General features: G+C 35.5%; 2 protein-coding genes across 2 annotated transcripts; both read right to left on the reverse strand.

The window, feature by feature from the left end:
• Positions 1-1,602: 1,602 nt before the first annotated feature.
• Positions 1,603-1,998, reverse strand: LOC145127230 (uncharacterized). The gene has a single exon (XM_079062455.1). The coding sequence runs from the start codon at positions 1,996-1,998 to the stop codon at positions 1,603-1,605; it is 396 nt and encodes a 131-aa protein (XP_078918581.1).
• Positions 1,999-9,379: 7,381 nt separating this feature from the next.
• On the reverse strand, positions 9,380-11,858 carry LOC145124184 (autophagy-related protein 8C-like). The gene is made up of 6 exons (XM_079059441.1): positions 11,722-11,858; positions 11,559-11,618; positions 10,484-10,539; positions 10,362-10,414; positions 9,836-9,954; positions 9,380-9,736 (listed from the first exon to the last, which is right to left on the reverse strand). Exons 2-6 carry the CDS (start codon positions 11,593-11,595, stop codon positions 9,642-9,644), a joined length of 360 nt encoding a protein of 119 aa, XP_078915567.1. The 5' UTR covers positions 11,596-11,618; positions 11,722-11,858; the 3' UTR covers positions 9,380-9,641.
• Between the last annotated feature and the right edge of the window lie 10,436 nt (positions 11,859-22,294).

Here is a 22,294-nt window from a genome sequence, read left to right on the forward strand (position 1 = left end):
CCTTTTAAACCTTCATATGGAGTCATGTTCTTCACGCCTTTTGTTGGAACCCGGTTAAGAATATACACTGCATGGCGTACCGCCTCACCCCACAACACCTCTAGCACGTTCATGGTCTTCAATAGTGATCTCGTGACTTCAAGAATAGTCTGGTTGCGACGCTCTACAACCCCGTTTTGCTAAGGGGAATAGGGTGTTGTCAATTGTCTCTTGATACCTTCCTTACTACAGTAATAGTTGAACTCGTTAGAAGTGAATTCGCCTCCCCGATCTGTACGTAAGGTCTTTAGTTTGAAGTTACTTTCACTTTCAACTTGGGTCTTGAATTTCTTGAAGGCTGAGAATGCCTCATCTTTTGTCTTGATAATGAATAGCCACATGTACCTGCTGTAGTCGTCAACTATTTGGAGGAAATAGCGATTACATGTGATGGTGTGTGGTGTTATAGGACCACAAAGATCTACATGTACCAGTTCTAACGAGTAGTTTGCCCGCCACTGAGCTTCTTTTGGGAATGGATGTCTAATTTGCTTAGCTACTAAACAACCTTCGCACACTTGTGTGGGATGTTGTATCAGTGGAACACCTCGAACCATCCCTTTTCCAACCATGGATTCAATGGCTCGAAAATTCACATGCCCCAATCTCGCATGCCACAGCCAAGCAACATCATCTAGACTAGTATTTAGACATACAGGTTGTGTGGTGTGCAAAACAATTTTATACAAACGATTCTTTGAACATTGTACCTTCATAATCAGCCTATTGATGTTATCATGCACTCGTAAAAACTCATGTAGCATTTCAATCTTGTATCCTTCCTCAGTCATCTGCCCTAGGCTGAGAATGTTGCTTCGTAAGGCTGGAATGTAGTATACTTCTGCAATGACAAGCTGCTCTTTGTTTTTGCATTAGCAAAATAGTCCCTTTACCTTTGATCTGAACTTTGGATCTGTCTCCAAACCGTACTTGACCCGTTACACGTTCATCTAATTCAGCAAAGTAGCTTCTTACCCCTGTCATGTGATTGCTGGCCCCATTGTCTAGGTACCAAGTATCTTCTTCATTCCCTTGAGTAGCTGGGAATACCTTGTCTTCATTCAGCAATATCACCTCCTCTGTTTTCTCTCTATATACAGTTAAGAGTAGAGTCGACTCTTCTTTCTAGGCGTCAGTGAGATTCACGTCAGCCTCCTTACGTTTTGGATGTGGTCACTCAGAAGCATAGTTCCCAAATGTTTCACGGTTAAAGCACTTTATGTGTTTTTTATCTCTACTCTTCCATTTGTTGTTGTTATTATCACGAGAAGGTTGATTGGTTCCACGACCACCTCTTCCTCGAGTGCTTGCCCTTCCACGACTACTACTTTGACCTCCTCTCTCATGGTGAGACGATCCCCGTCCTCTTCCAGCTACAGTGGAGTTTGACCCTAACGACTTTTGACTGTTTTGCCCTTCAGATCGAGTGAGTAATAGACTTGCATCACCGCTTGAGTTCTCACTTCGAAATCTTAGTCGATCCTCGTAAGTTTTGAGTCTTCTAATTGCCTCTTCAAATGGCATTGTATCCAGGTCTGAATACTGTTCGATTGATACCACCAGTTAAAGATACTTCTCCGGGACTGAATCGAGTAGTTTCCTTACGAGCGTTCTGTCTTCAAGTGTGGCCCCGATGCTGCTGTATTTTGAGTGCATTCCACTTAGCTTCCCCGCAAACTCATCTATGGACTCTCCGTCTTTCATCCGAAGGGCATCGAATTCACTCTTGAGTGTATGCAACCTTGCTTTCTGGACTCGATCAGCACCAAGATACCGTGTTTTGAGAGACTCCCAAACATCTTTTGCTATTTTCTTTTGTACAACCTGTAAGAGAACATCTTCTGGTATCGCCTGGAAGATGTATGCACGTGCCATCTTGTTCTTCTTTTTATCTACAGTCACTCCAACTGCAGATTCAATGGATTCCCATACGCCCTGAGCATCCATGATCGCCTCCATCTTTATAGCCTATGTGATGTAATTGGTTGAAGTTAGCACCGGGCACTGGAACGATATTCCACCGTCTTTTGTGTTTTGCTGGCTGGAACCTAACATGTCTTTGTAACGGATATATTTTGGCATGAACTAGAAGTAGCTTTGATACCAAGTGTTGGAACAACCTGTTCAGATCAGTTCAAGAACATGCCCTGTCATAGTTAAGCTATATAGATGGAGAGATAGAGAATGTTTCACTCTTATTTCATATGTATAAAAAAAAGGGCTACAGCTAGTGCTATTTAAACACAACAAGAAATATAGTTATTAGGGGCGACGTCATTAGAGACGACAGGTAGTATTAGGGACGACATGTGACAAGACGCGGTTTGTCGTCGCTAAAAGCTTGACGTCGTCGCTAAAGGGTCGCCTCTGATAGTCCACGTCGGCGATCCGTGTGACTTCGCCCAGAGTGAATCGTAGCCGTTCGTTTTTTATATGATCCAACGGGCTGGATTTCTCCGTACCAGGGCAATAGCGGCGACGGTAATAGAGACGATGTTGTCGTCGCTACTAGTGACCAAAAAAGACGCGGGATATCTTCCCTCCAACGTGTCGCCCCAATTAGTGCCTTGTCGCCACAAATAGCGTCGCCGCTAAAGGGTACGACCACTTTACCTCCCCATCGTCTCTCAGAACAGGTTACAGCTTCACTCCAAAAATCTCTTACACGATTTCCGGCGATTTTCCGGCCAAAAACACCCCGATCCTCTCGATTTGATCGGCGACCATCACCACAAACCCTATCATTTCTCCTTTCCTCTTCACTCCTCATCTCCCCCCTCATTTGGCCGGCGCTGTGATACATTTTCCGGCGACAAACTCCAATTTTTCGGCATCTGCAGCAAGGGTAGGTGTTCCCTTCCTTCATTTCTCTTACAATTTCTTTTCTAGAACGAATTTGTGTGTTAATTTTGGATTTTCGTGGTTTCACAGCAACATCTCCGGTGACACCACCTCTTCTTCGGTGATACCACATTTACTCCGGCGACCTCGACCACAGCACCACCACCTAAACGATTTCCAGGTTTTTTTTTCTGTTTTTAATGTAGGTATAAGAAATGTTGGTATTTGTATGTAAAATATATATGTATATATGTATTTGTATATGAAATGTATGACTATGTATGAAAAATTGTGTGTATAAGAGTATTTGCATGTGAAATATAAATGTATATGTGCATTTGTTTATGAAATTTATGTGTATGTATGAAAAAATATGTGTATAAGAGTATTTGTATGTGAAATGTATGTATATGTGAAAAATCTATGTATATGGGTGTGAATATATGAAAAAATCTATGATAAAATGTATGTATGTATATGAAATGTATGTATTTGTATGTGAAATGTACATGTATATGTATGAAAAAATGTATGTATATTTTTGTATATGTATGTAAAAATGTATATGTATGTATATGCGTGGATATGTATGTAAAAATGTATGCATTTGTTTGTATATGTATGTAAAAATGTATGTATATGTTTGTATATGTATGTAAAAATGTATGTATATGTTTGTAAAAATGTTTATGTTTTTTTGACGTTATAATGTGAAATGTATATGATTGTATAATTGGAAAAAAAAATTAGAAAAATATGAAATTGTACACCTAGTGTTATAATTTTTCATATTATGTTATATATATATATATATATATATATATATATATATATATATATATATATATATATATATATATAGTGTTATAATTTTTCAGGATGTTATTTTTTTGGGTTGCATACGTTCATTTCATGGCTGTTGTGATGGGTCATGGAGGTGATGGTGGTGACGAGCCACCACATCCGTTCGGTGGAGATTTTGGTGTTCACCAGATTGATGGTAATTAATATTTATTCTAATTCATTGTATTTCATATTGTATGTATATAAAAAACTATCTTTACTAATATTTTTTTGCAGCTATACCTCCCAGACGAAGAGGTATGGCAGTAAACAAGAAAATGCATCGGCTATATGAAGCAAACGGCAGACAACCTCTAAAAATAATATTTGACAGAAATACTTTTGTACCGATTGGGGATGTATATGAATGTTTTATTCGGGAGGTTGGAAGTTATATCTGGCGTGACATAGCTTCAGATAAGAACACCTGGAAAGAAGTTCCTGAAGCCGATCGGAATGGCATGTTTACATATCTTTCGGTAAATTATTTATTATTTATAAAGTTATATTTAACATTTTAATTTTGATTTATTTTTAACTTCTTATTTTTTGTAGACATATTTTGATTTTCAAGCCATTTCAAATGATCCCGATGCTAGAATTTTATGGGCATCATTGAACCATCGGATATGTCAGCGGTATAGAGGCCGCAAAAATATTGCAAAAAGTAAATTTATAGATATGCTAGAGGGTGCGGAGGCAGCAAGGGCTCGACCCCCCGTGGGTATGGATTCAGCGCGTTGGAGTGCTACTATTGACCACTTCTTAACTGATACACATTGTAAACGATCCAGTGTAAACAAAGAATGCCGGAAGAAGCAAGTAGTTAAGAATCGTGGAGGGACGTGCAGCTACGGTAGTGCTTCTTTCAAAAATGTAAGTTACATTAATGTTTATTCAGTTATAACATATTTTGTAATGTTTATTTAAGTATAACATATTTTTTAATGTTAAATAGAATTTGAATAAACTTGAAGTATTTCACCGTGCACATGTCAATAAACAAGGGGAATTCGTTGACCCGTTAGTTGAAGAACAATATGTAAGTTATTATTACTTAAAAATGAAGTAGAATGTTGTTTTTTTGTGTTTGTTTTGAAGTATATTAACAATCTTCGTGAAATGCAGAATGCTTTAGTTGCTGAGGTTGCTTTACAAACTCAGCACATAGCCGACTCCGGTGGTGATCCGAACTCCATTGATTGGATAGCCTTATTTGAGAAGGTGTTAGGTGCTTGAAGGGGACATGTGAGAGGCATCGGGCCTAAGCCTTCCATAGCGGGTACAAGTGCTCCCACTCAGTGGCAGTCACAGTCACAGACACCGCAACCAACACAGGTACTTATTAATTTGTTGTAAATTTTGTTGTTTGATAGTTTGGTAGTTTGTTAGTTTGTTAAATTGTTAAGGACTTAATGTGTTTGTGACTTAATTGTTAAGTAATAATAATTTGTTTTTATAGTATGATATATTTTAACTTATATTCTTACTTTGTAGGATGTGGATGTTAACGCTTTTCTCCAAAACCCGGCGTTTGTGACGGCAATTGGAGATATTATCCGGTCATTTAGCAAGCAAGTCGACAATGCGACCAATAACGACGAGGAAAACGATGATGGGGACGACGATTAACATATATTACTTTATGTTATGGATGATGTTATTATGGACTTAGATGATGTTAATGTGATATATTTTATGTAATGTTATTTGATGTTTTATGTAATGCATATTTTTAAATTATAAGTTTTATAATTTTATAAATTTTGTATTTTTATAATATAAACTAATATAAAATATAAATTTTATCTAAAAAACAAGCATTAGTGGCAACACCTTTAGGGACGATCTTAAGCATTAGCGACGACACACCCCGCCGGAATATTTAGCCGGAGTAACACTGACCGGTAGCCGGAATATTATAGGGACGACACCTTTTGAGACGACGCCTGCTATTAGCGACGACATGTATTAGGGACGACACTTTTAGGGACGACATATGAGTATTAGCTACGAGGTATTTGCGGCGACCCAATTGAGACGACATGTCGTCCCTAATACCTTTAGGGGCGACAACCTTGACTATTTGCGACGCATTTTGTCGTCCCTAAAGGTGCCTTTTCTTGTTGTGAAAGCTAAAGAAATAACAAAATAAAGCTAGCTAGAAATCAACTACACCATGTGCTCCTATCTATGCGGCAACTAAGCCACGTTATTCACCTACAAATTAACTAGGTCAAATAGAATTAATTAGCTTCCAACAGAGTCACCCATGGTTATATTCCTGATTTCACTGTCAAAGTTGAAAAGCTTTGGAATCCTTATTATCTCTGAATAGTTTTTCCAGGTTCATCCAAACGACATGAGCGGAAGCCTTAAGATTTGAGGATCGTATTTAGAAGGTTCTAAGAGAACGTACCATGCATATAGCCAAGACTTGACAACATTGTCAATCATGTTCCATTCAGCATCAGATAACTCAGGCGGTGTTTTGGTAGGAGATTTCAAATGAGTGTTGACTCCATAACCAGCACAAATGAGTGGAGAAAAGTTCCCGCCATGCATCATACTTATGGCGATCCAGATCGAGAATGAGAGGAACGGAGGCTCGGATATCAGTGTTTCCATAAGGTTTATCAGTGGCCATTGAAGAAAGAAGAAGAATAAGAACAGGGGGCGTAGGGATGAAGAGCCGTGAGGAAGAAGGGAAGGATTAGGGCAGAGGCCTGATACCATATTACAAGGGATATTTTCCCAATTGGATTTAATTCTCATTAACATGCCAAATAAATACACGTACAACATAAGAAAAATACATAAAGGCCTTGGGCCAACAATGAGCTATTCTAAATACAAGAATACAATATAAAGTATATACTAACAGATTTTGCATGTACATATTTTCGGGATTAATCAAAACGTATTTTCAAACGAAAGAACCATATTAAGAAATACACTGTTCTTTTTTTAAAAAGTGAGTTGTATGCTATTGTGAATTTTAAGGTGGCTAAGATTGAGTGTGTGGTTGATATTTGCAAGATGAAATTGTTGGAATATGGTCTAAGTTTTGGTGCTACAATATCCTCAACCAAGTGTTAACTTTTAAATCGACACGCATAATAATAAAATACGATAAAAATAAGCAACACATGATTTACGTGTTTCATACGATTATGGTTTTCATATTACGTCCACACACGAACCAAAGAGAGTTTCTATTGATTTCATGATAAGATCTACAAGTACATCAAGATCTGTATATAGAGATGTGGTTTCTGATCAAGACCCCATTGCTTGGTCGCATAAGCAGGCAACCGGTCACCACAACTCAATACCAAACATCATGACAAGCATTATACATTAATGTTGGAAATGTTTGATATCAACTATATTTAATTTAATATAATAATATCATTTCATAGTTAATGACAACTTAGTTTACTATAAGAAGTTATGCACTTGTGATATTGTGTGTTTCCTTTTGTTTCAAGCCATTTGGCCATCTTGATCATTGTGATCTCGCTGCCCTACTAACTTGGGAAGGAAAACTCTATCCAAGAGCTAGTAAAAATCAAATTCATAGGCTAAGGCTTAATGTTGCATGTCGCCTTCCATCAAAAAAACCAAGTTCATCACCAACTAAAAAAGTAACCAAATATGTCCCTTAATAAATGATGGAAACGGACATGCAACATTTAGTATATCAATTTCTCCTGTCATCAAATCAGAATCCATATTTTCGACCTTTGAGGGTGAAAGCAAGTATAGTTTATTCCGGTGATAAAAATATTATTCAGTCGGAGCTCCACATCGGCTAGACACGGTTTCATCCACCTCTATGATATTTGGAGTTTACCCTCGCTTCTCAATAGCTCTTATGGAAAGAAAATTTAGAATTCACATATCCTCTACAAATCTAACATCATATCAACCGGTTTGAGCCTCATATCAGCTAGACATAGTATCATCCATATCTATATATGTTGGAATCAACCCTCTTGCCTCAAGAACTAATTCAAAGACTCGACATATCCTATACCAATCTAACATAATCTTTGTGTATGTTGCTACTCATCTGACTGTTATGGATCAGGTTGGACTGCAACTCTTGAATCTGGTGGTTGGAAAATGATATAAGAGGTCAAAGGCTAAACATCTGTTGTGTGGGTCGTTTTAATTTCAATATATTTGTGGCCTCTCAAATGATGTTTATGAGGCAGGTATGAGTCAGGTTAGAGGATGTTGGAAGAATAACTTTTTTGCAGAATATATAGCATGCCAGTAGACAAATCGAACTAGTTACTAGTATTGATGTTATGATTTGTGGCATGGCTTGGTGTTGAGAAGGTTGGCATTTTGATTCAAAACACAGACGTCTCCTTTGCAAATGAATTTGGAGGGTGAAGCTGAGGAGGTGTGTGAGAAGCAGCTGAAGAATTTGGACAAAAAGGAGGCCATGTTGTGTTTATGATGGTGTAGAGACACATTAATTTATAGGGAGAAAAACACACGCATATTACTCGGCCGAATCCGTGTTGTGGTGTCAGGACTCTGTCATCTATTATCTATTAATGAATTGAACAAATAAACAAGCGTGTGTGAAAAATCAAACAGTTATTGACTGTTTCTTGCATGCCGACTTTACGGTTCAACTAACCCTAATTTACTTTTTATAAGTGGAGCTCCTAAAATGAGTGGGTCGGATGGTGGGTAAGGAGTTCGGGTCAAAAAAGTCTGGATTTGGGCTAATTCAATCACATGAAGAATGTAACGTACACTTTCTTTCTTCTGTTTTCAACTTTTTGTAAATGAATTGTATTGAATGCTATTTCAAGAACTGATTATAATAGTTACAGTTTAGTTTTTTAAAGCAAACAAGATAAAAGGTTATGTTTGACTGTTTATTAAAACAGTTTAAGAAATTATATTCATTAAATATACTCTTTAAATGATTGAAATTCCAATCTCTGCTCTTAATTAACAAACACGTGCAACAAGTGTGTTCAACATGTTTTTAGTGTTCAATTCGTTTAACATGTAAAGGCTAAAACTTAGTTATGGGTGAAAAGTTATTATGTACAACTTTTTGAATTATTAAAAATTTATAACTTAATAACAGTAATTTTTTACATGATATTCAACATATTATTCATCTATGAAATGAACCAAAGTTCGAAAATGGTGTTATGTACAAATATAAATCAAATTCTTTACATTCTAAATCATATCAATTAAAATTATTAGATGTCTATTTCAAATGGAACATTTTTTTAGTTTACACATTAGTTTTAGACAAAAGAAAATGGCATTTAATAAACACTAGGGTTTTTTTTTTTAAATGAAGTTGTGTATGAAAGAAATGGTTAAATAGGTAACGATGTATATCCACCTAAAGTGCTATGCTATATACATAAGTCATAAGATATGTTTTTTTTACTAGATTGTCATTTTATTCTTACATCTAGAAAAACAATTTTCAAAATATTCATCAATTTTGATGGATATCTATCAACTTTAACTCAGAGAAGAGTTTGGAAGAAAAAAAAAAAGAAGAATGACACATAACCACCAGCGGTAGCCACTAGCTTGCCACCACACACCCGGCACCACCGCCACCACCAGCCAGGCACCAAAACACAGTGAAATAACACAACTCTAGAAAAGATATTAATCATTCATTAACACTAAGCAAACACCATTCATTCACATTACCATCAACTAATTCCAACTTCCAACATAAAAAGTAAAAACATTTCAAATTGCCAAATCAAGGAAAAAGCAAAGAGAAGACATAGGCCTGAACCTAATAGAAAAGTATCCAAATAACCATAATAGAGTAAGAATGTACATATTCATGTTGCCCAAATCACCATATTCACATCACATCAATCATCAACCTTTTTCCATTAGCATGCACTTCAAAACAATCCAAACGTATTCTCCCCACTGTACGTCATGTACAAAAACCCATCCTCATCTTTGTTTTCTTCATATATTGCAGACATCATAGCAGCTATAAACAAAGTTGCAAATAAAACATGAGCAAAATATACAAATAATCAAAAACACACAAGATCTTGAATATTAAAAAAGGTTTGAAACTTATTCTTACCAGTAGGTGGCAGAACATTCTTGACAAAGATAAAAATGGCCTTTTCAGCACTGAGCTTAATACGCTTTCTGACCACATAAACAAACTGGCCTACAGTCAGATCAGCAGGTACCAGATACCTACATCCATTAATCAAGTTTGATCAATCAGTATACTGCATAACAAGTTGTACTGCATTTGGTGCGAATCAAACTGATATCAATGAGACAAAAATCGCAACTTTATTGGTCCACTAAAAAAGTGGAACATGACATGACATAAATCAGATTGATATCAATGAGACCAACACATGACATGACAATAGATAACATAACAAAACAAGTTGTACTACACTTGACATGAATTAGAATGGGATTGAGACTGATATCAATCAGACTAAAATTGCAATTTTTTGGTCCAACAAAAAAAATAGATCATGACATAACAAGTTGTTATGCGTTTGGCATGATTGAGACTGAAGTCAATTTTTGGCACCAAAAAGTGGAACATGATAGTTGCATGACAAGATTAAATTCAAGGGACTAACTTTTTCTTGTCAATGTCGGGTATGTCAGTTCTTTCAGCCTTTTCCACAATAACCTGTAAAAACAGAAGATAAATAACACAAATATTTAATGTATTTTAGCATATGATGAAAAAATTTAGTACCGGAATTCTGTCAGGATATTTTTCTCTGATACGAGCAGCTTCAGCTTGTCGCCTCTCTACAAAATACATATAAAGAACCACAAAAAAACTGTTAAAACTTCATAAAGCTTTAGAGATTGTATTTTCAGTCACTAATTACAACTTATTTTCATCAAAATATATGAATGGGTCCAACTTTGTTATGTTTTATCTATAAAAGGTTAAGTGAAAGAAGTTGCTAAAAAGGAAATGGGTCAAAAGCTACCAGAAAGTGTATGATAATGCATATAACCTCCTACATTTATTATTTTGAGCTGTTATTGTATAAATATTTATATAGTTTTAGTTTCTGTAATTACATTTATTACACTAAATATTTATAAAAGATTAATGTAATTAAAGATAACAGGACTCAAAGATGCATCCACAATTATAAACAAAAACAATTAATTTTGGCCTAAGCAAACCATACTTAAGAATTCCTCAAAAATATCACAAATGCCTACAGCTTGCATCAAATACAGATAAACATGTAATTAATGAAGAACAAAGTAGAACCAAAAGATCCTAATTAGTGCATCAAAATCAATCAAGAACACAAACAATCAAACATCCTTCGCAAATTATTCTAGCATTAATCAAATCAAGATGCACACAGATTACTATGAAAACCGTTAAATCTTCACAAAAACCTTAAGAGGTTATACTATCAGCAAGGCAGAAATTGATTACAATTTGTTTTCACCTTCGACCTCTAATTCATAGAGTAGCTCAAAACCTTCATTGATACAGATACGAACGAAAATCTTACACAGTTATAAAGATTAATGTAATTAAAGAACATTCCTTAAAAGGTTACTGCATTATAAAAAAGAACAATCATTTTTTGTCTACGTAAACCCTAGGCAACAATTTGCACCAAATAAAGGAAGAACAAGAAACCCCATAATTAATCAACATTATCGCAGAAAACGATCCTAATTAGTTCGATCAACTGATCAAGAACGCAGACAATCAAGCATCCGTAAATGGAAGCACGTATAGGGTTAATCAAAACAAGATCGAAAGTAAAAAGAAAAGAGGTAAGAAAGAGAACCCAGAGGATGCTCTAGTTTGAAGGAGCTTTTGGCCATTGTGATCAAGAGGATGCTATCAACTGAAAAACGAACACCGATGGGTAGATCAGATTAGGGTTCTATTAAATTACACAATTATAGAAAACGATCGAGTTGAAAGATCAGAAAAGATGGGAAATTTACCGAGTGAAACAACTTGGGTATTACGACCCGGAAAGAAAGATTTCTGAAATCGACAGGAAATTGCAGGTGACGTCTTGGTCTCTTATTAATTGACTTATAGTTTTCTACGTTTCTTGATTAGGGTAAACGAATAATTCGGGTGGCTTGATTTTGAGTTAGGCACGGCCTAGATCGGACGGTTTTACTGATCCAATATTGGGCTCACTAAAAACTGGTTTTTATAGGACGGGTCTTGGCTGAGTGGAACCATTTTGAATAATGAATTTTTTAATATGACATAAAAACTATTAATTATAGAAAATATTATCATAATTAAATATAAAATGCATTAATTATGAAGAATATTTTTTATAATTAATGATTTCACATTTAGTTAGGATAATATTCTCCATAATATATTTTTTATGTGTGTCTTTAGGGCATATATTAGAAAAAAAAATTTGAAGAAAATCCTATTTTTGTTCTTATTTATGAACATATCTACTCTAATAAATAAAAGTTTTTTTTTGTTATATGTCACACTTATTCAATTTGTCAAATGTTATTTATGGTTATTTTGAATTAATTTATTTTCCACATGTCATTTTACGGATTTTTCTATTTTAATAAATTTCAGATAATACTTTAATATAATAATTACAATAAATGTAGTAATAAATGAATATCAATTTCATTAATGGACTTACCTTCTTATTTCAAAATTCTCAAATTAAAGCTCATTAGTTTATTTTGTTTATTTATTTAAATTTAAAAGATAAAAAAAATCAATTTTAATAATTCATTATTTTTCTTATTTTCTTATAAATCCAAATTTCTTAAATATTTAGACATTTATATTTAATTTTTTTAATAACCCTTGTAATACATGGGTCTTACACCTAGTATGAAATAATAACATGTATCAACTTGGTTGCTTCATATATTTCCAAATGAGAAAATCATAGCTTTGCATGGTATTAGAGTCTTCTTATATTTACTTTAAATCTCGTTGTCATCATTCCTTCCGGCCCATGACCTCCTTACCCTAATTCTTCTTTTCTTCCAATCTTCGTGATGGCTGCCAATACCAACAAACCCTACAGTATCACAAATATTCGTGTTTTTGTTCTCTTGCTCATGGATTTGGATCGTCTCAAAAATGATGCATGTGTGAGAGTTATTCTACACAAACTTTGTAGGTTATGTAGGTTTTAGGTTATGTAGGTTGCAGTGTTACTATATATTTAGAAACCTCCACAAAAACCTTGATAGACATAAATGATCAAGAGTGGAATCGTCTAGATTCCCTTGTCAAATCCTAGATATATGGCACCCTTTCTCAAAACCTACTTCAAATGATTCTAAAGCATACGTCACGACTTATAACATTTGGAACAATCTTAAAAAGTTGTTGCGCAACAATAAGGATGCTAAAGCTATTCAACTTGATAGTGGGTTAAGAACCATCACCATTGGGAATTCCACCGTTACGGAGTATTGCACTTGCATCAAAACCATCGTCAACCTATTGGAGAACATCGATTCCTCTATACATGAGAAGAATTTAGTTATTTATACCATAAACGAATTGTCTTCTAAATACGACCACATCGCTAGCCTTACTTTTCCGAATTTCCTCGAGAGCTGCTCCATGCTCTTTTTAGAAGAGCAACGTATGAATTAAGTGAGAACTATACAACCATCATATTCCGACCATTCTTCTTCTCCTATTTTGCTAATGATAGATTTTAGTCAAAATTGTGGTTCCGGTCAAAGTCACGGCAAAACAGGCTCATCCTCTATCCATGATGGATCATCTATACATGTTACTAAAACAAGCTCCCATCTATCTCTAGTCTCAACCCTATCGAACTTCACATCTTCATAATGTTTTAATTACTCCTCATATCATCAAAAACCTTGTTTATGTTCTTAAGTGCAATATAAAAACTAAATTTTCTATTAAGTTTAAGGCCTTTGGTTTTTCTATGAAAGACTTTCAGACAAATAAAGTGCTTCTCTATTGTGATAGCTTGGATGACTTCTACCCACTCATTGCTTCATCTTCTCAAGTCTTTGTAGTTGTCAATTCGTCTGTTTGGCATCTATGCCTTTATCACCTAGTTACAACAACAATATCTTTAAACATTTGGTTTTTACTCGTGTTATCAAGTGTAATAAATACAAGTCCAACATTCTTTTTCTTGTATGACAAGCGGGAAAACATGTGCGACTTACGTTTAGTATTTCCATTTATATTGTATCTTTCATTTTGATGTCGTACATTCGGATGTTTGCACATCCCCTTTATCTAGTCATAGTGGTTGGAAATATCATGTCATATTTTTAGATCATTTTCACATCATGCTTCGGTATATCCATTAAAACAAAAATACAACGTATTTTCCGAATTTATTCATTTCCACAATTATATTAAAAACCTATTTATTCGAGACGTCAAGTTCTTTCTAATTTGAAATTGATGGGGGAATTTGACAACCATGCATTTTCACAACCTATGTGGTTTAAATGGCATCTCTATTCGTATCTCATGTCCCCACACATCCAAACAAAATGGTAAATTTGAGCGGATGTTACGAACCATAAAAAATACCTTCTGCGCCCTTTTATTTAGCTTTTATCTAAAAAAAACTTTGAATCTAAATGCTACTTCAATAGCTTTCGGGGCCTTTTAGTTTTTAACTTATTTACATATTTAAAAGTTAACAACTACTTTTATGAAACACTTCTGCATAAATACAACAGCTCTCGGCTTCTAGCTTCCCACTACTCGCTACCAACTAGTTTTTTCAAACATGTCGTAAGACTGGTTTAATATATTTTTGGACTTTCAAGCGTCATTTTTGTAGTGTTAATTTTGAAAACAATCTCGTCAAATGAAATCATGGTTGTTTAAGATCCACTAAAGACATGTAATTGTCAACACTAGCAACATGCATGATAACAATTTTTAATTTGATGATCTTTTTAAGTTGATTGTTGGCATTCTCTTGCATCAATAAAAAATCAAGAAACAAAGTTAGATACCATTGAAGCTTTTCAAAAGTTAAGTATTATTTCAAGAAATGCTCTTACTTCACGGACAAATATTTTTTAATTATTTAAACGGTTACCATTTAACGATATTTACACGGTAAACAAATCATTGACAAATAAAGGAAATAACATAAAGAATAGCTACCAAAAGGTCTTTGGTCTATCGGTATCAGAAGTTGACAGATATGTTTCCATCAGTCAAATATCGAGGGTTTTACTCCCGTTGTGGACAAAATATGTAGATTTAGAAGTAAAGTGGTGTGTGCATGTGTAATTCGTTCTAAAATAAAGAATAACTTGGTGACTTGTTAAATACCATTTCATGGAAAGTTTATACATATGTAATAACTTTATAAGAAAAAAAATCAAGAGTCAAGAATATAACATACTTAATCTCATAGTATTGAACTGAAACTAGAGTGGAGATTATTTGGTTTAAACCAAAGAAACCAAAAACCTAATCAAACCGAATCGAATTCGAACCAAATCAAATTTCAAATTCGATGTTTGGTTTGGTTTATGACTACACTAAATTATGAATTTGGTTTATAGTTCGAATTATGTCCGATGGAGTTTGGACCAAATCAAACTAAATTACCGAATTCAATTACTTAATTTTTTTATTAGTTAGATATCATATTTTTTATACTTTAAAAATTAAATAGAAAAACTGAAAACATATTATGATATTTCATATTCCATGGACAAGTCGACTTCAAATTCTAAATCCCAAAACTTTCATCATTTAACCCTTTGTTCTCATGTACTTGTATGTTTAGGTGGACTTTATAGTTGAAAATTTAGATTTTATGTTTGGAAAATTTAAACTTTGGATTTTATTTTTAACCTTAAAATTTGATTTCATTAGTTCTCAAACCAAACCAAGCCGAATTGTAATTTGGTTTTCGGTTTGGTCTTGGTTGCTATGAATTTGGTTTGTTTTGGTTTTTTGCCACACAAATTTTCAAACAAAAGAAACCAAACCAAAGAAACATAAAAAATCATAAACCAAACTATTTCTCATGCCTACCTAAAACAAATTTACGAAACTTGTCTACACTCGAGAAAGTTATATAGTCTCATATGTATATTTAAACATAACAATTTTTTTTATATCAGCTTTGAGGAAATAGGTTTAAGGGCATACTTGATTGTGACGTAATTTTTAGTTTTGGGGAAAAAAATACCCTTTCTGAAAATATGGCATTTTTAGTGTTTGACATGAAAATCTTTTGCGTATTTTGAAGAAAAAAACAGGCTTCACGATCATGATAAATAGATGGTGGACCATTTGTATTCCTTCACAGAGAATTCACGAAACAATAATGTTAAAGCTTTAAACGATTTGACTTAAATCACTTCCCATATTTAATGAATTTCGTGTTCATAAACGAAATCACTTGTGTCAAATACGTTAACTCATGAATTCACGAGACTTCCTCACGAATATGGCGATCATTTTGTGATAGAATTGTAAAAGATGGTTGTCTTCTAAGTTCTAACATTACATAATTAATTGAATTCGAACCCGTATTGAATTACTCGCATTACAAAATATGTTTCTCATGTCACAAAGCTTTCCACCCAATAAAATCCAAACAACAAAATCTTTTTTATTGCTCAAAAATTGTACTTTGGTTTTCGGTTTGGTCTTGGTTGCTATTAATTTGGTTTGTTTCGGTTTTTTACGGCACAAATTTTCAAACAAAAGAAACCAAACCAAAGAAACATAAAAAATCATAAACCGAACTATTTCTCACCCCTACCTAGAGGTGGCAAAAATTGACACGATACGAAACCCGACACGAACTCGACACGAAATAAGAGGGTTTGGGTAAGATATTTCAACCCGTTTAAATTAACGGAGTGAAACGACACAACACAAAAATTAAACGGGTAAGGTTAGGGTTGAGAATTCAAACTCGAATATGACTCGAAAATGACACGTTTATGTATATGCAAGATTTTTGAATTCTTTAAATAAACTAGAAATATACAAAACCAAAACCATAAGTAAAAAAAAACCATTAGATTCAGTCGTTTCGTAATGTTGAAATGATTTAGCTGTCTAGATGTCACACCCCCAAACCGGAACGGCGGAAACGTTCGGGGGTGGATGACGTCATGTGTAGTATCACAACAATTGTATCATAGCAATCATAGTAAACACAACCATTACATTGAATACATATATGGAAAGGGTTTACATCTGTTTGATTCTTGTTTTTATACATCAAAAGTATAATCAAAAATAGAAAGACGTGACTTTATACGCTCCGTCTTCTCAAAACTCCAAGAGGTACCTGTCTACTGATTTCCTGAGAATACAAGCAGTTTTGAAAGGGTATCAGCATAAAGCTTGTGAGTTCATAAGCGATGTTTTGTAATGAAAACATGTTGATGACTTTGTAAAAATGTTCGCATGTTTCCAAGAAAATCCAATATTTTCTTTAGTAAAAGTGAGATAATATCATTTACATCTATAACCACTTAGTTCATGCTAGCCACGTATAAACCAATATCGAACAGACAGTTGGTTATATGGATCTGCCCTAAGCCCACAACCAAACAAGGAACAGGAAATGAGGCAGAAACCACATATCTCACAGTCTATCAAGTATTCTTCATATGTAACCCTGATGCATAGACTAAAGAGTTATAGAACTAACTATGAATGTTTGTTATTGTATCCGGTTGTAGTATATAAAACATATTAGTTTGTATGCTTGGTTACTACTAGATGTATTGTATGATGAATTCTGTATGAAAACCTCTGTGTAAAATGTTCTGTTTAAAAAAACTTTGGCTATCGCTGGTACATATAGTAAGTTATGTTTGAAAAACTCTGGTTACCACCAATAGGTATAGTAGTTTTATTATTTAAATAAAACCGTGTATTGTATCTCTGAAATCCCCCAATGTAATGTATAATAGTTCTATTAATTAAAATAAAACTGATGAAGAATGAAATCTCGTAAACAACGGTTAGTTTATACTTATTGTGAGTCGTATAACCATGTTTGATATGACCTAGTGACCTTTACGACGTTCTTCAAGTGTCGCTTAAATGACATTTGTCACCTCAGGCATGCCTGCCTAACTGTGGCTAGCAGTTCAGGTGTGGTATTGTCAGTCCCGAATAGATCTATTCACAAATCTCACGCTCTCCCTCCAGGAGACTCTGGTTATACTATGATAGGATTTAATTCAGTACACCTAAGGGTACAATTTTGAAGTAGAGTCTCACAATTCTGTATAATCTGGTTTACGTGTAATTCTGTATTGTTCTCTTGTGAATCCGCTGAATACTGTATATGGTAATAATTATACTTAAATAATTATTAAATATTGTACTCCTATAGTAATGTATATCATAAACCAAATTTGTCATAGTTTATATGTAACGCCCCGTTCCTGGTACGTATTTAATTTGATTAAATGGTTCTTTTTGTAAGAGCTACTCGGCGAGTTGTAGCCCTAACTCGCCGAGTAGATGTCGAATTGGACGCGGGCTTTAAGTGATCTACTCGGCGAGTCCACTCCTGGACTCGGCGAGTAGGCCAGTCAGGAGCAAGCCCTAATCCTTAGGGTTTGCACCCTATTTAAACGTCCTTATAGCCCCATCTCAGCCTCCATCACCCTCAGAGCATTCCTTATCGAAACCCTAGTCTCCATTGGTGAGTTTGAGTGATTGTTGCCTTGTGAAGGGACTTTTGGTGCACATTGGAGCAAGTGGAAGAAGGAAGGGGTTGAAGAGCTCAAGGAAGGGGACTTAGATCCAGAACACATTCATTTGTGGTCACCCATTCTGGTAATAAAGTTTCCATCTTGATTATTGATCTATTAGATCTTGTTTGTCCCTAAATTGTTGCTTTTAAGCCCTAAAACCCCAAATCCTTGGTAGAGAAACCTTATGGTTGGGCTATACTTCAGATCTGGACCCTCATTACCTTCTAGAGTTGTAAAGTCTCAGTTATGTTCGTGATTGAGGTCCCTCTTGAGCTTAGAACCCCATTAAGAGCTTAGTTTTGACATTTGGAGCCCTTAAAGCTATGCATGCATGTAAAGTTTGCAACTTTACGTGATATGCATGCCCTAGAAGCCTAGATCTGTGGTTTGGAGCCGTTGCATGGCTCAAACCAGGTCTGTATGGAAAAAGGACTGAATGAACTCGGCGAGTAGAACGCTGGACTCGACGAGTCCTATGAACATAGCCGTGAACTCGGCGAGTTGGTTGAGCAACTCGGCGAGTTCGTTGAAGATTGCCTTGAACTCGGCGAGTTGTTAGAAGACTCAGCGAGTTGGCTAGGGTTTCTTCCAAATCTTGGCCACGTATGAACTCGACGAGTTAAAAAGGGAAGGACTCGACGAGTCGGTGATCTGCACTCGACGAGTCGAGTCAACAGAGACTGTTGACTTTGACTGTGGACTTTGACTTGGACCAAGGGTTGACCAGTTGACTTCTGATGGTTTCTGGTAATTGGGAGACTTATGAAAAAGGTTTGTATGGTACCTATAGGTGGTGGAGTTCGTGTTGGACCCAGGAGTTGAGCCTTCTTATTTCCGACGACAGTTGCGAGGTGAGTTATCCTCACTATACTAAGGGGTCTAAGGCACCAAGGCCGGCCCATTGGATATGATATCCTAGTAGTTGTATTATGTTGAGTATGAGTTAGTTATGCATGCTAGTTTGATACGCTAGAGGGTAAGTCTGTAGGACTACCTGTGATACTGATTGATTGTCTGCATGTGCATTATCTGTTACATGTTGATATGTTATGTGGGATGGGTTGAGGTTGTACTGCTCCGTGCGGTAGCCAACAAACCCTAGAGTATTCCAGATATGAGCTGAGGGCCCGATAGGCATTCCAGACTCATACTGAGGACTTGGGAGCATTCCAGATACGAGCTGAGGGCCCGGTAGGCATTCCAGACTCGTACTGAGGGCTCGGTGGCATTCCAGATACGAGCTGAGGGCCCGGTAGGCATTCCAGACTCGTACTGAGGGCTCGGTGGCAATCCAGATGTGAGCTGAGGGCCCGGTAGGCATTCCAGACTCACAATGTGGGCCCAGGGGTATTCCAGTCTGTAAAGTTGTGGACCCGTTATGTGCTGTTCTGCTCAGTTTGTTATGATATGTCATGGTGTGACATGGTTATGAGGACTGTATGTGTATCGGTATTTTGGGGATAACTCACTAAGCTTTCGGGCTTACAGTTTCAGTTTATTGTTTCAGGTACATCAGGGGATCGCGGCAAGGCGAAGGCATGATCGTACAACTCCTCCTATTATGTTATGTTTCTGGGAAAACTCTGATATAAATGTATTTTGAAAACAAAGTTGTAATGTAATGTTTTGATAAATTCGACATGTTTTGAAAGTTTAAATTTGGCTTGAATTTTTGGGTGCTACATTATATGTTTAGCGGTGTATAACTCTGAATTCGTAAAAGTTGTGCATTGAAAACCCCAAACTATACCTATTATAGTTTGCATGTATATTGTGTATTTGGTTCGTATATTGATCTGAAAACTATGCAATTATGGTTGTACGTTGAAAACGTCTCTTATGCTCAACATAGTACAAAAGGGAATAAATATCTATATATTTTATAAAAACGTGGAAATCGTTTGTCTGTATCAATTGCATAAGTTTTATAATTGTCAAAATTCTTTTGTTTTAGTTCACAAAATCATTTGTGTTTGGCTTGTATTCCCCCCCCCCCCCTGAAAATGTTTATAATTGTCAAAATTCTTTTGTTTTAGTTCATATGTAACCCTGATGCATAGACTAAAGAGTTATAGAACTAACTATGAATGTTTGTTATTGTATCCGGTTGTAGTATATAAAACATATTAGTTTGTATGCTTGGTTACTACTAGATGTATTGTATGATGAATTCTGTATGAAAACCTCTGTGTAAAATGTTCTGTTTAAAAAAACTTTGGCTATCGCTGGTACATATAGTAAGTTCTGTTTGAAAAACTCTGGTTACCACCAATGGGTATAGTAGTTTTATTATTTAAATAAAACCGTGTATTGTATCTCTGAAATCCCCCAATGTAATGTATAATAGTTCTATTAATTAAAATAAAACTGATGAAGAATGAAATCTCGTAAACAACGGTTAGTTTATACTTATTGTGAGTCGTATAACCATGCTTGATATGACCTAGTGACCTTTACGACGTTCTTCAAGTGTCGGTTAAATGACATTTGTCACCTCAGGCATGCCTGCCTAACTGTGGCTAGCAGTTCAGGTGTGGGATTGTCAGTCCCGAATAGATCTATTCACAAATCTCACGCTCTCCCTCCAGGAGACTCTGGTTATACTATGATAGGATTTAATTCAGTACACCTAAGGGTACAGTTTTGAAGTAGAGTCTCACAATTCTGTATAATCTGGTTTACGTGTAATTCTGTATTGTTCTCTTGTATTTGAATCCGCTGAATACTGTATATGGTAATAACTATACTTAAATAATTATTAAATATTGTACTCCTGTAGTAATGTATATCATAAACCAAATTTGTCATAGTTTATATGTTTAGCGGTGTATAACTCTGAATTCGTAAAAGTTGTGCATTGAAAACCCCAAACTATACCTATTATAGTTTGCATGTATATTGTGTATTTGGTTCGTATATTGATCTGAAAACTATGCAATTATGGTTGTACGTTGAAAACGTCTCTTATGCTCAACATAGTACAAAAGGGAATAAATATCTATATATTTTATAAAAACGTGGAAATCGTTTGTCTGTATCAATTGCATAAGTTTTATAATTGTCAAAATTCTTTTGTTTGAGTTCACAAAATCATTTGTGTTTGGCTTGTATTCCCCCCCCCCCCCCCCTGAAAATGTTTAAAAACCATAAAAGCGTAGGGGTATGAACTCACTGTTAGTAGTGTGCAAATGTCGAATCAACGAGCTGGAATGAAGACCCTCGAGTTGTAGCGTGTCGCACTTAACGGAATCCTAATAACAATTAAATACATCTATGTATTTAAATTAGTGATTTCGCTAGATAAAGTGTAGAAAAACACTTTGAGTTCGGTTAAGGAATGTTACCGGGACTTGATCAAATCGAGGAAAGTAGGATTTCCAGTCAAATACACCACTTAAGAAGTGTGTACGGCCGTGTACGGGGTTTACGGCCGTGAACAAGTGTGCGGCCGTGCACAGGGTGTACGGCCATGAACGTTGTACGGCCCTTGAAGGAGTACGGCCTTTAAAGGTGTACAGCCGTAAACTGGTGTGCGGTCAATGAACTTGAAGGTGTACGACCGTACACTCAAGAACAAAGGTGCTGATTTCGACGAGAAACGTGTTCTAGATGCTCCGAAATGACCCCATATGGTGTTTCTCGATGATTTTCGGAAGGTTTAGGGTGTTTTTAGGGGTGTACGTTCGATATTCTTAGAGAGAGAAAGAGAGAGTGTCCGGACAGAAGAGTGTAAATGAAGGGTAGGGTATCATATTTATAGGGGTTGTCGTTGGTCAGTGGTGGGGTCCACCCAACGCCGGTCGTATAC

This window comes from Lactuca virosa, chromosome 7, assembly GCF_052849685.1.
Source record: "Lactuca virosa cultivar CGN04683 chromosome 7, Lactuca_virosa_CGN04683_v6, whole genome shotgun sequence".
NCBI classification, from domain to species: domain Eukaryota; kingdom Viridiplantae; phylum Streptophyta; class Magnoliopsida; order Asterales; family Asteraceae; genus Lactuca; species Lactuca virosa.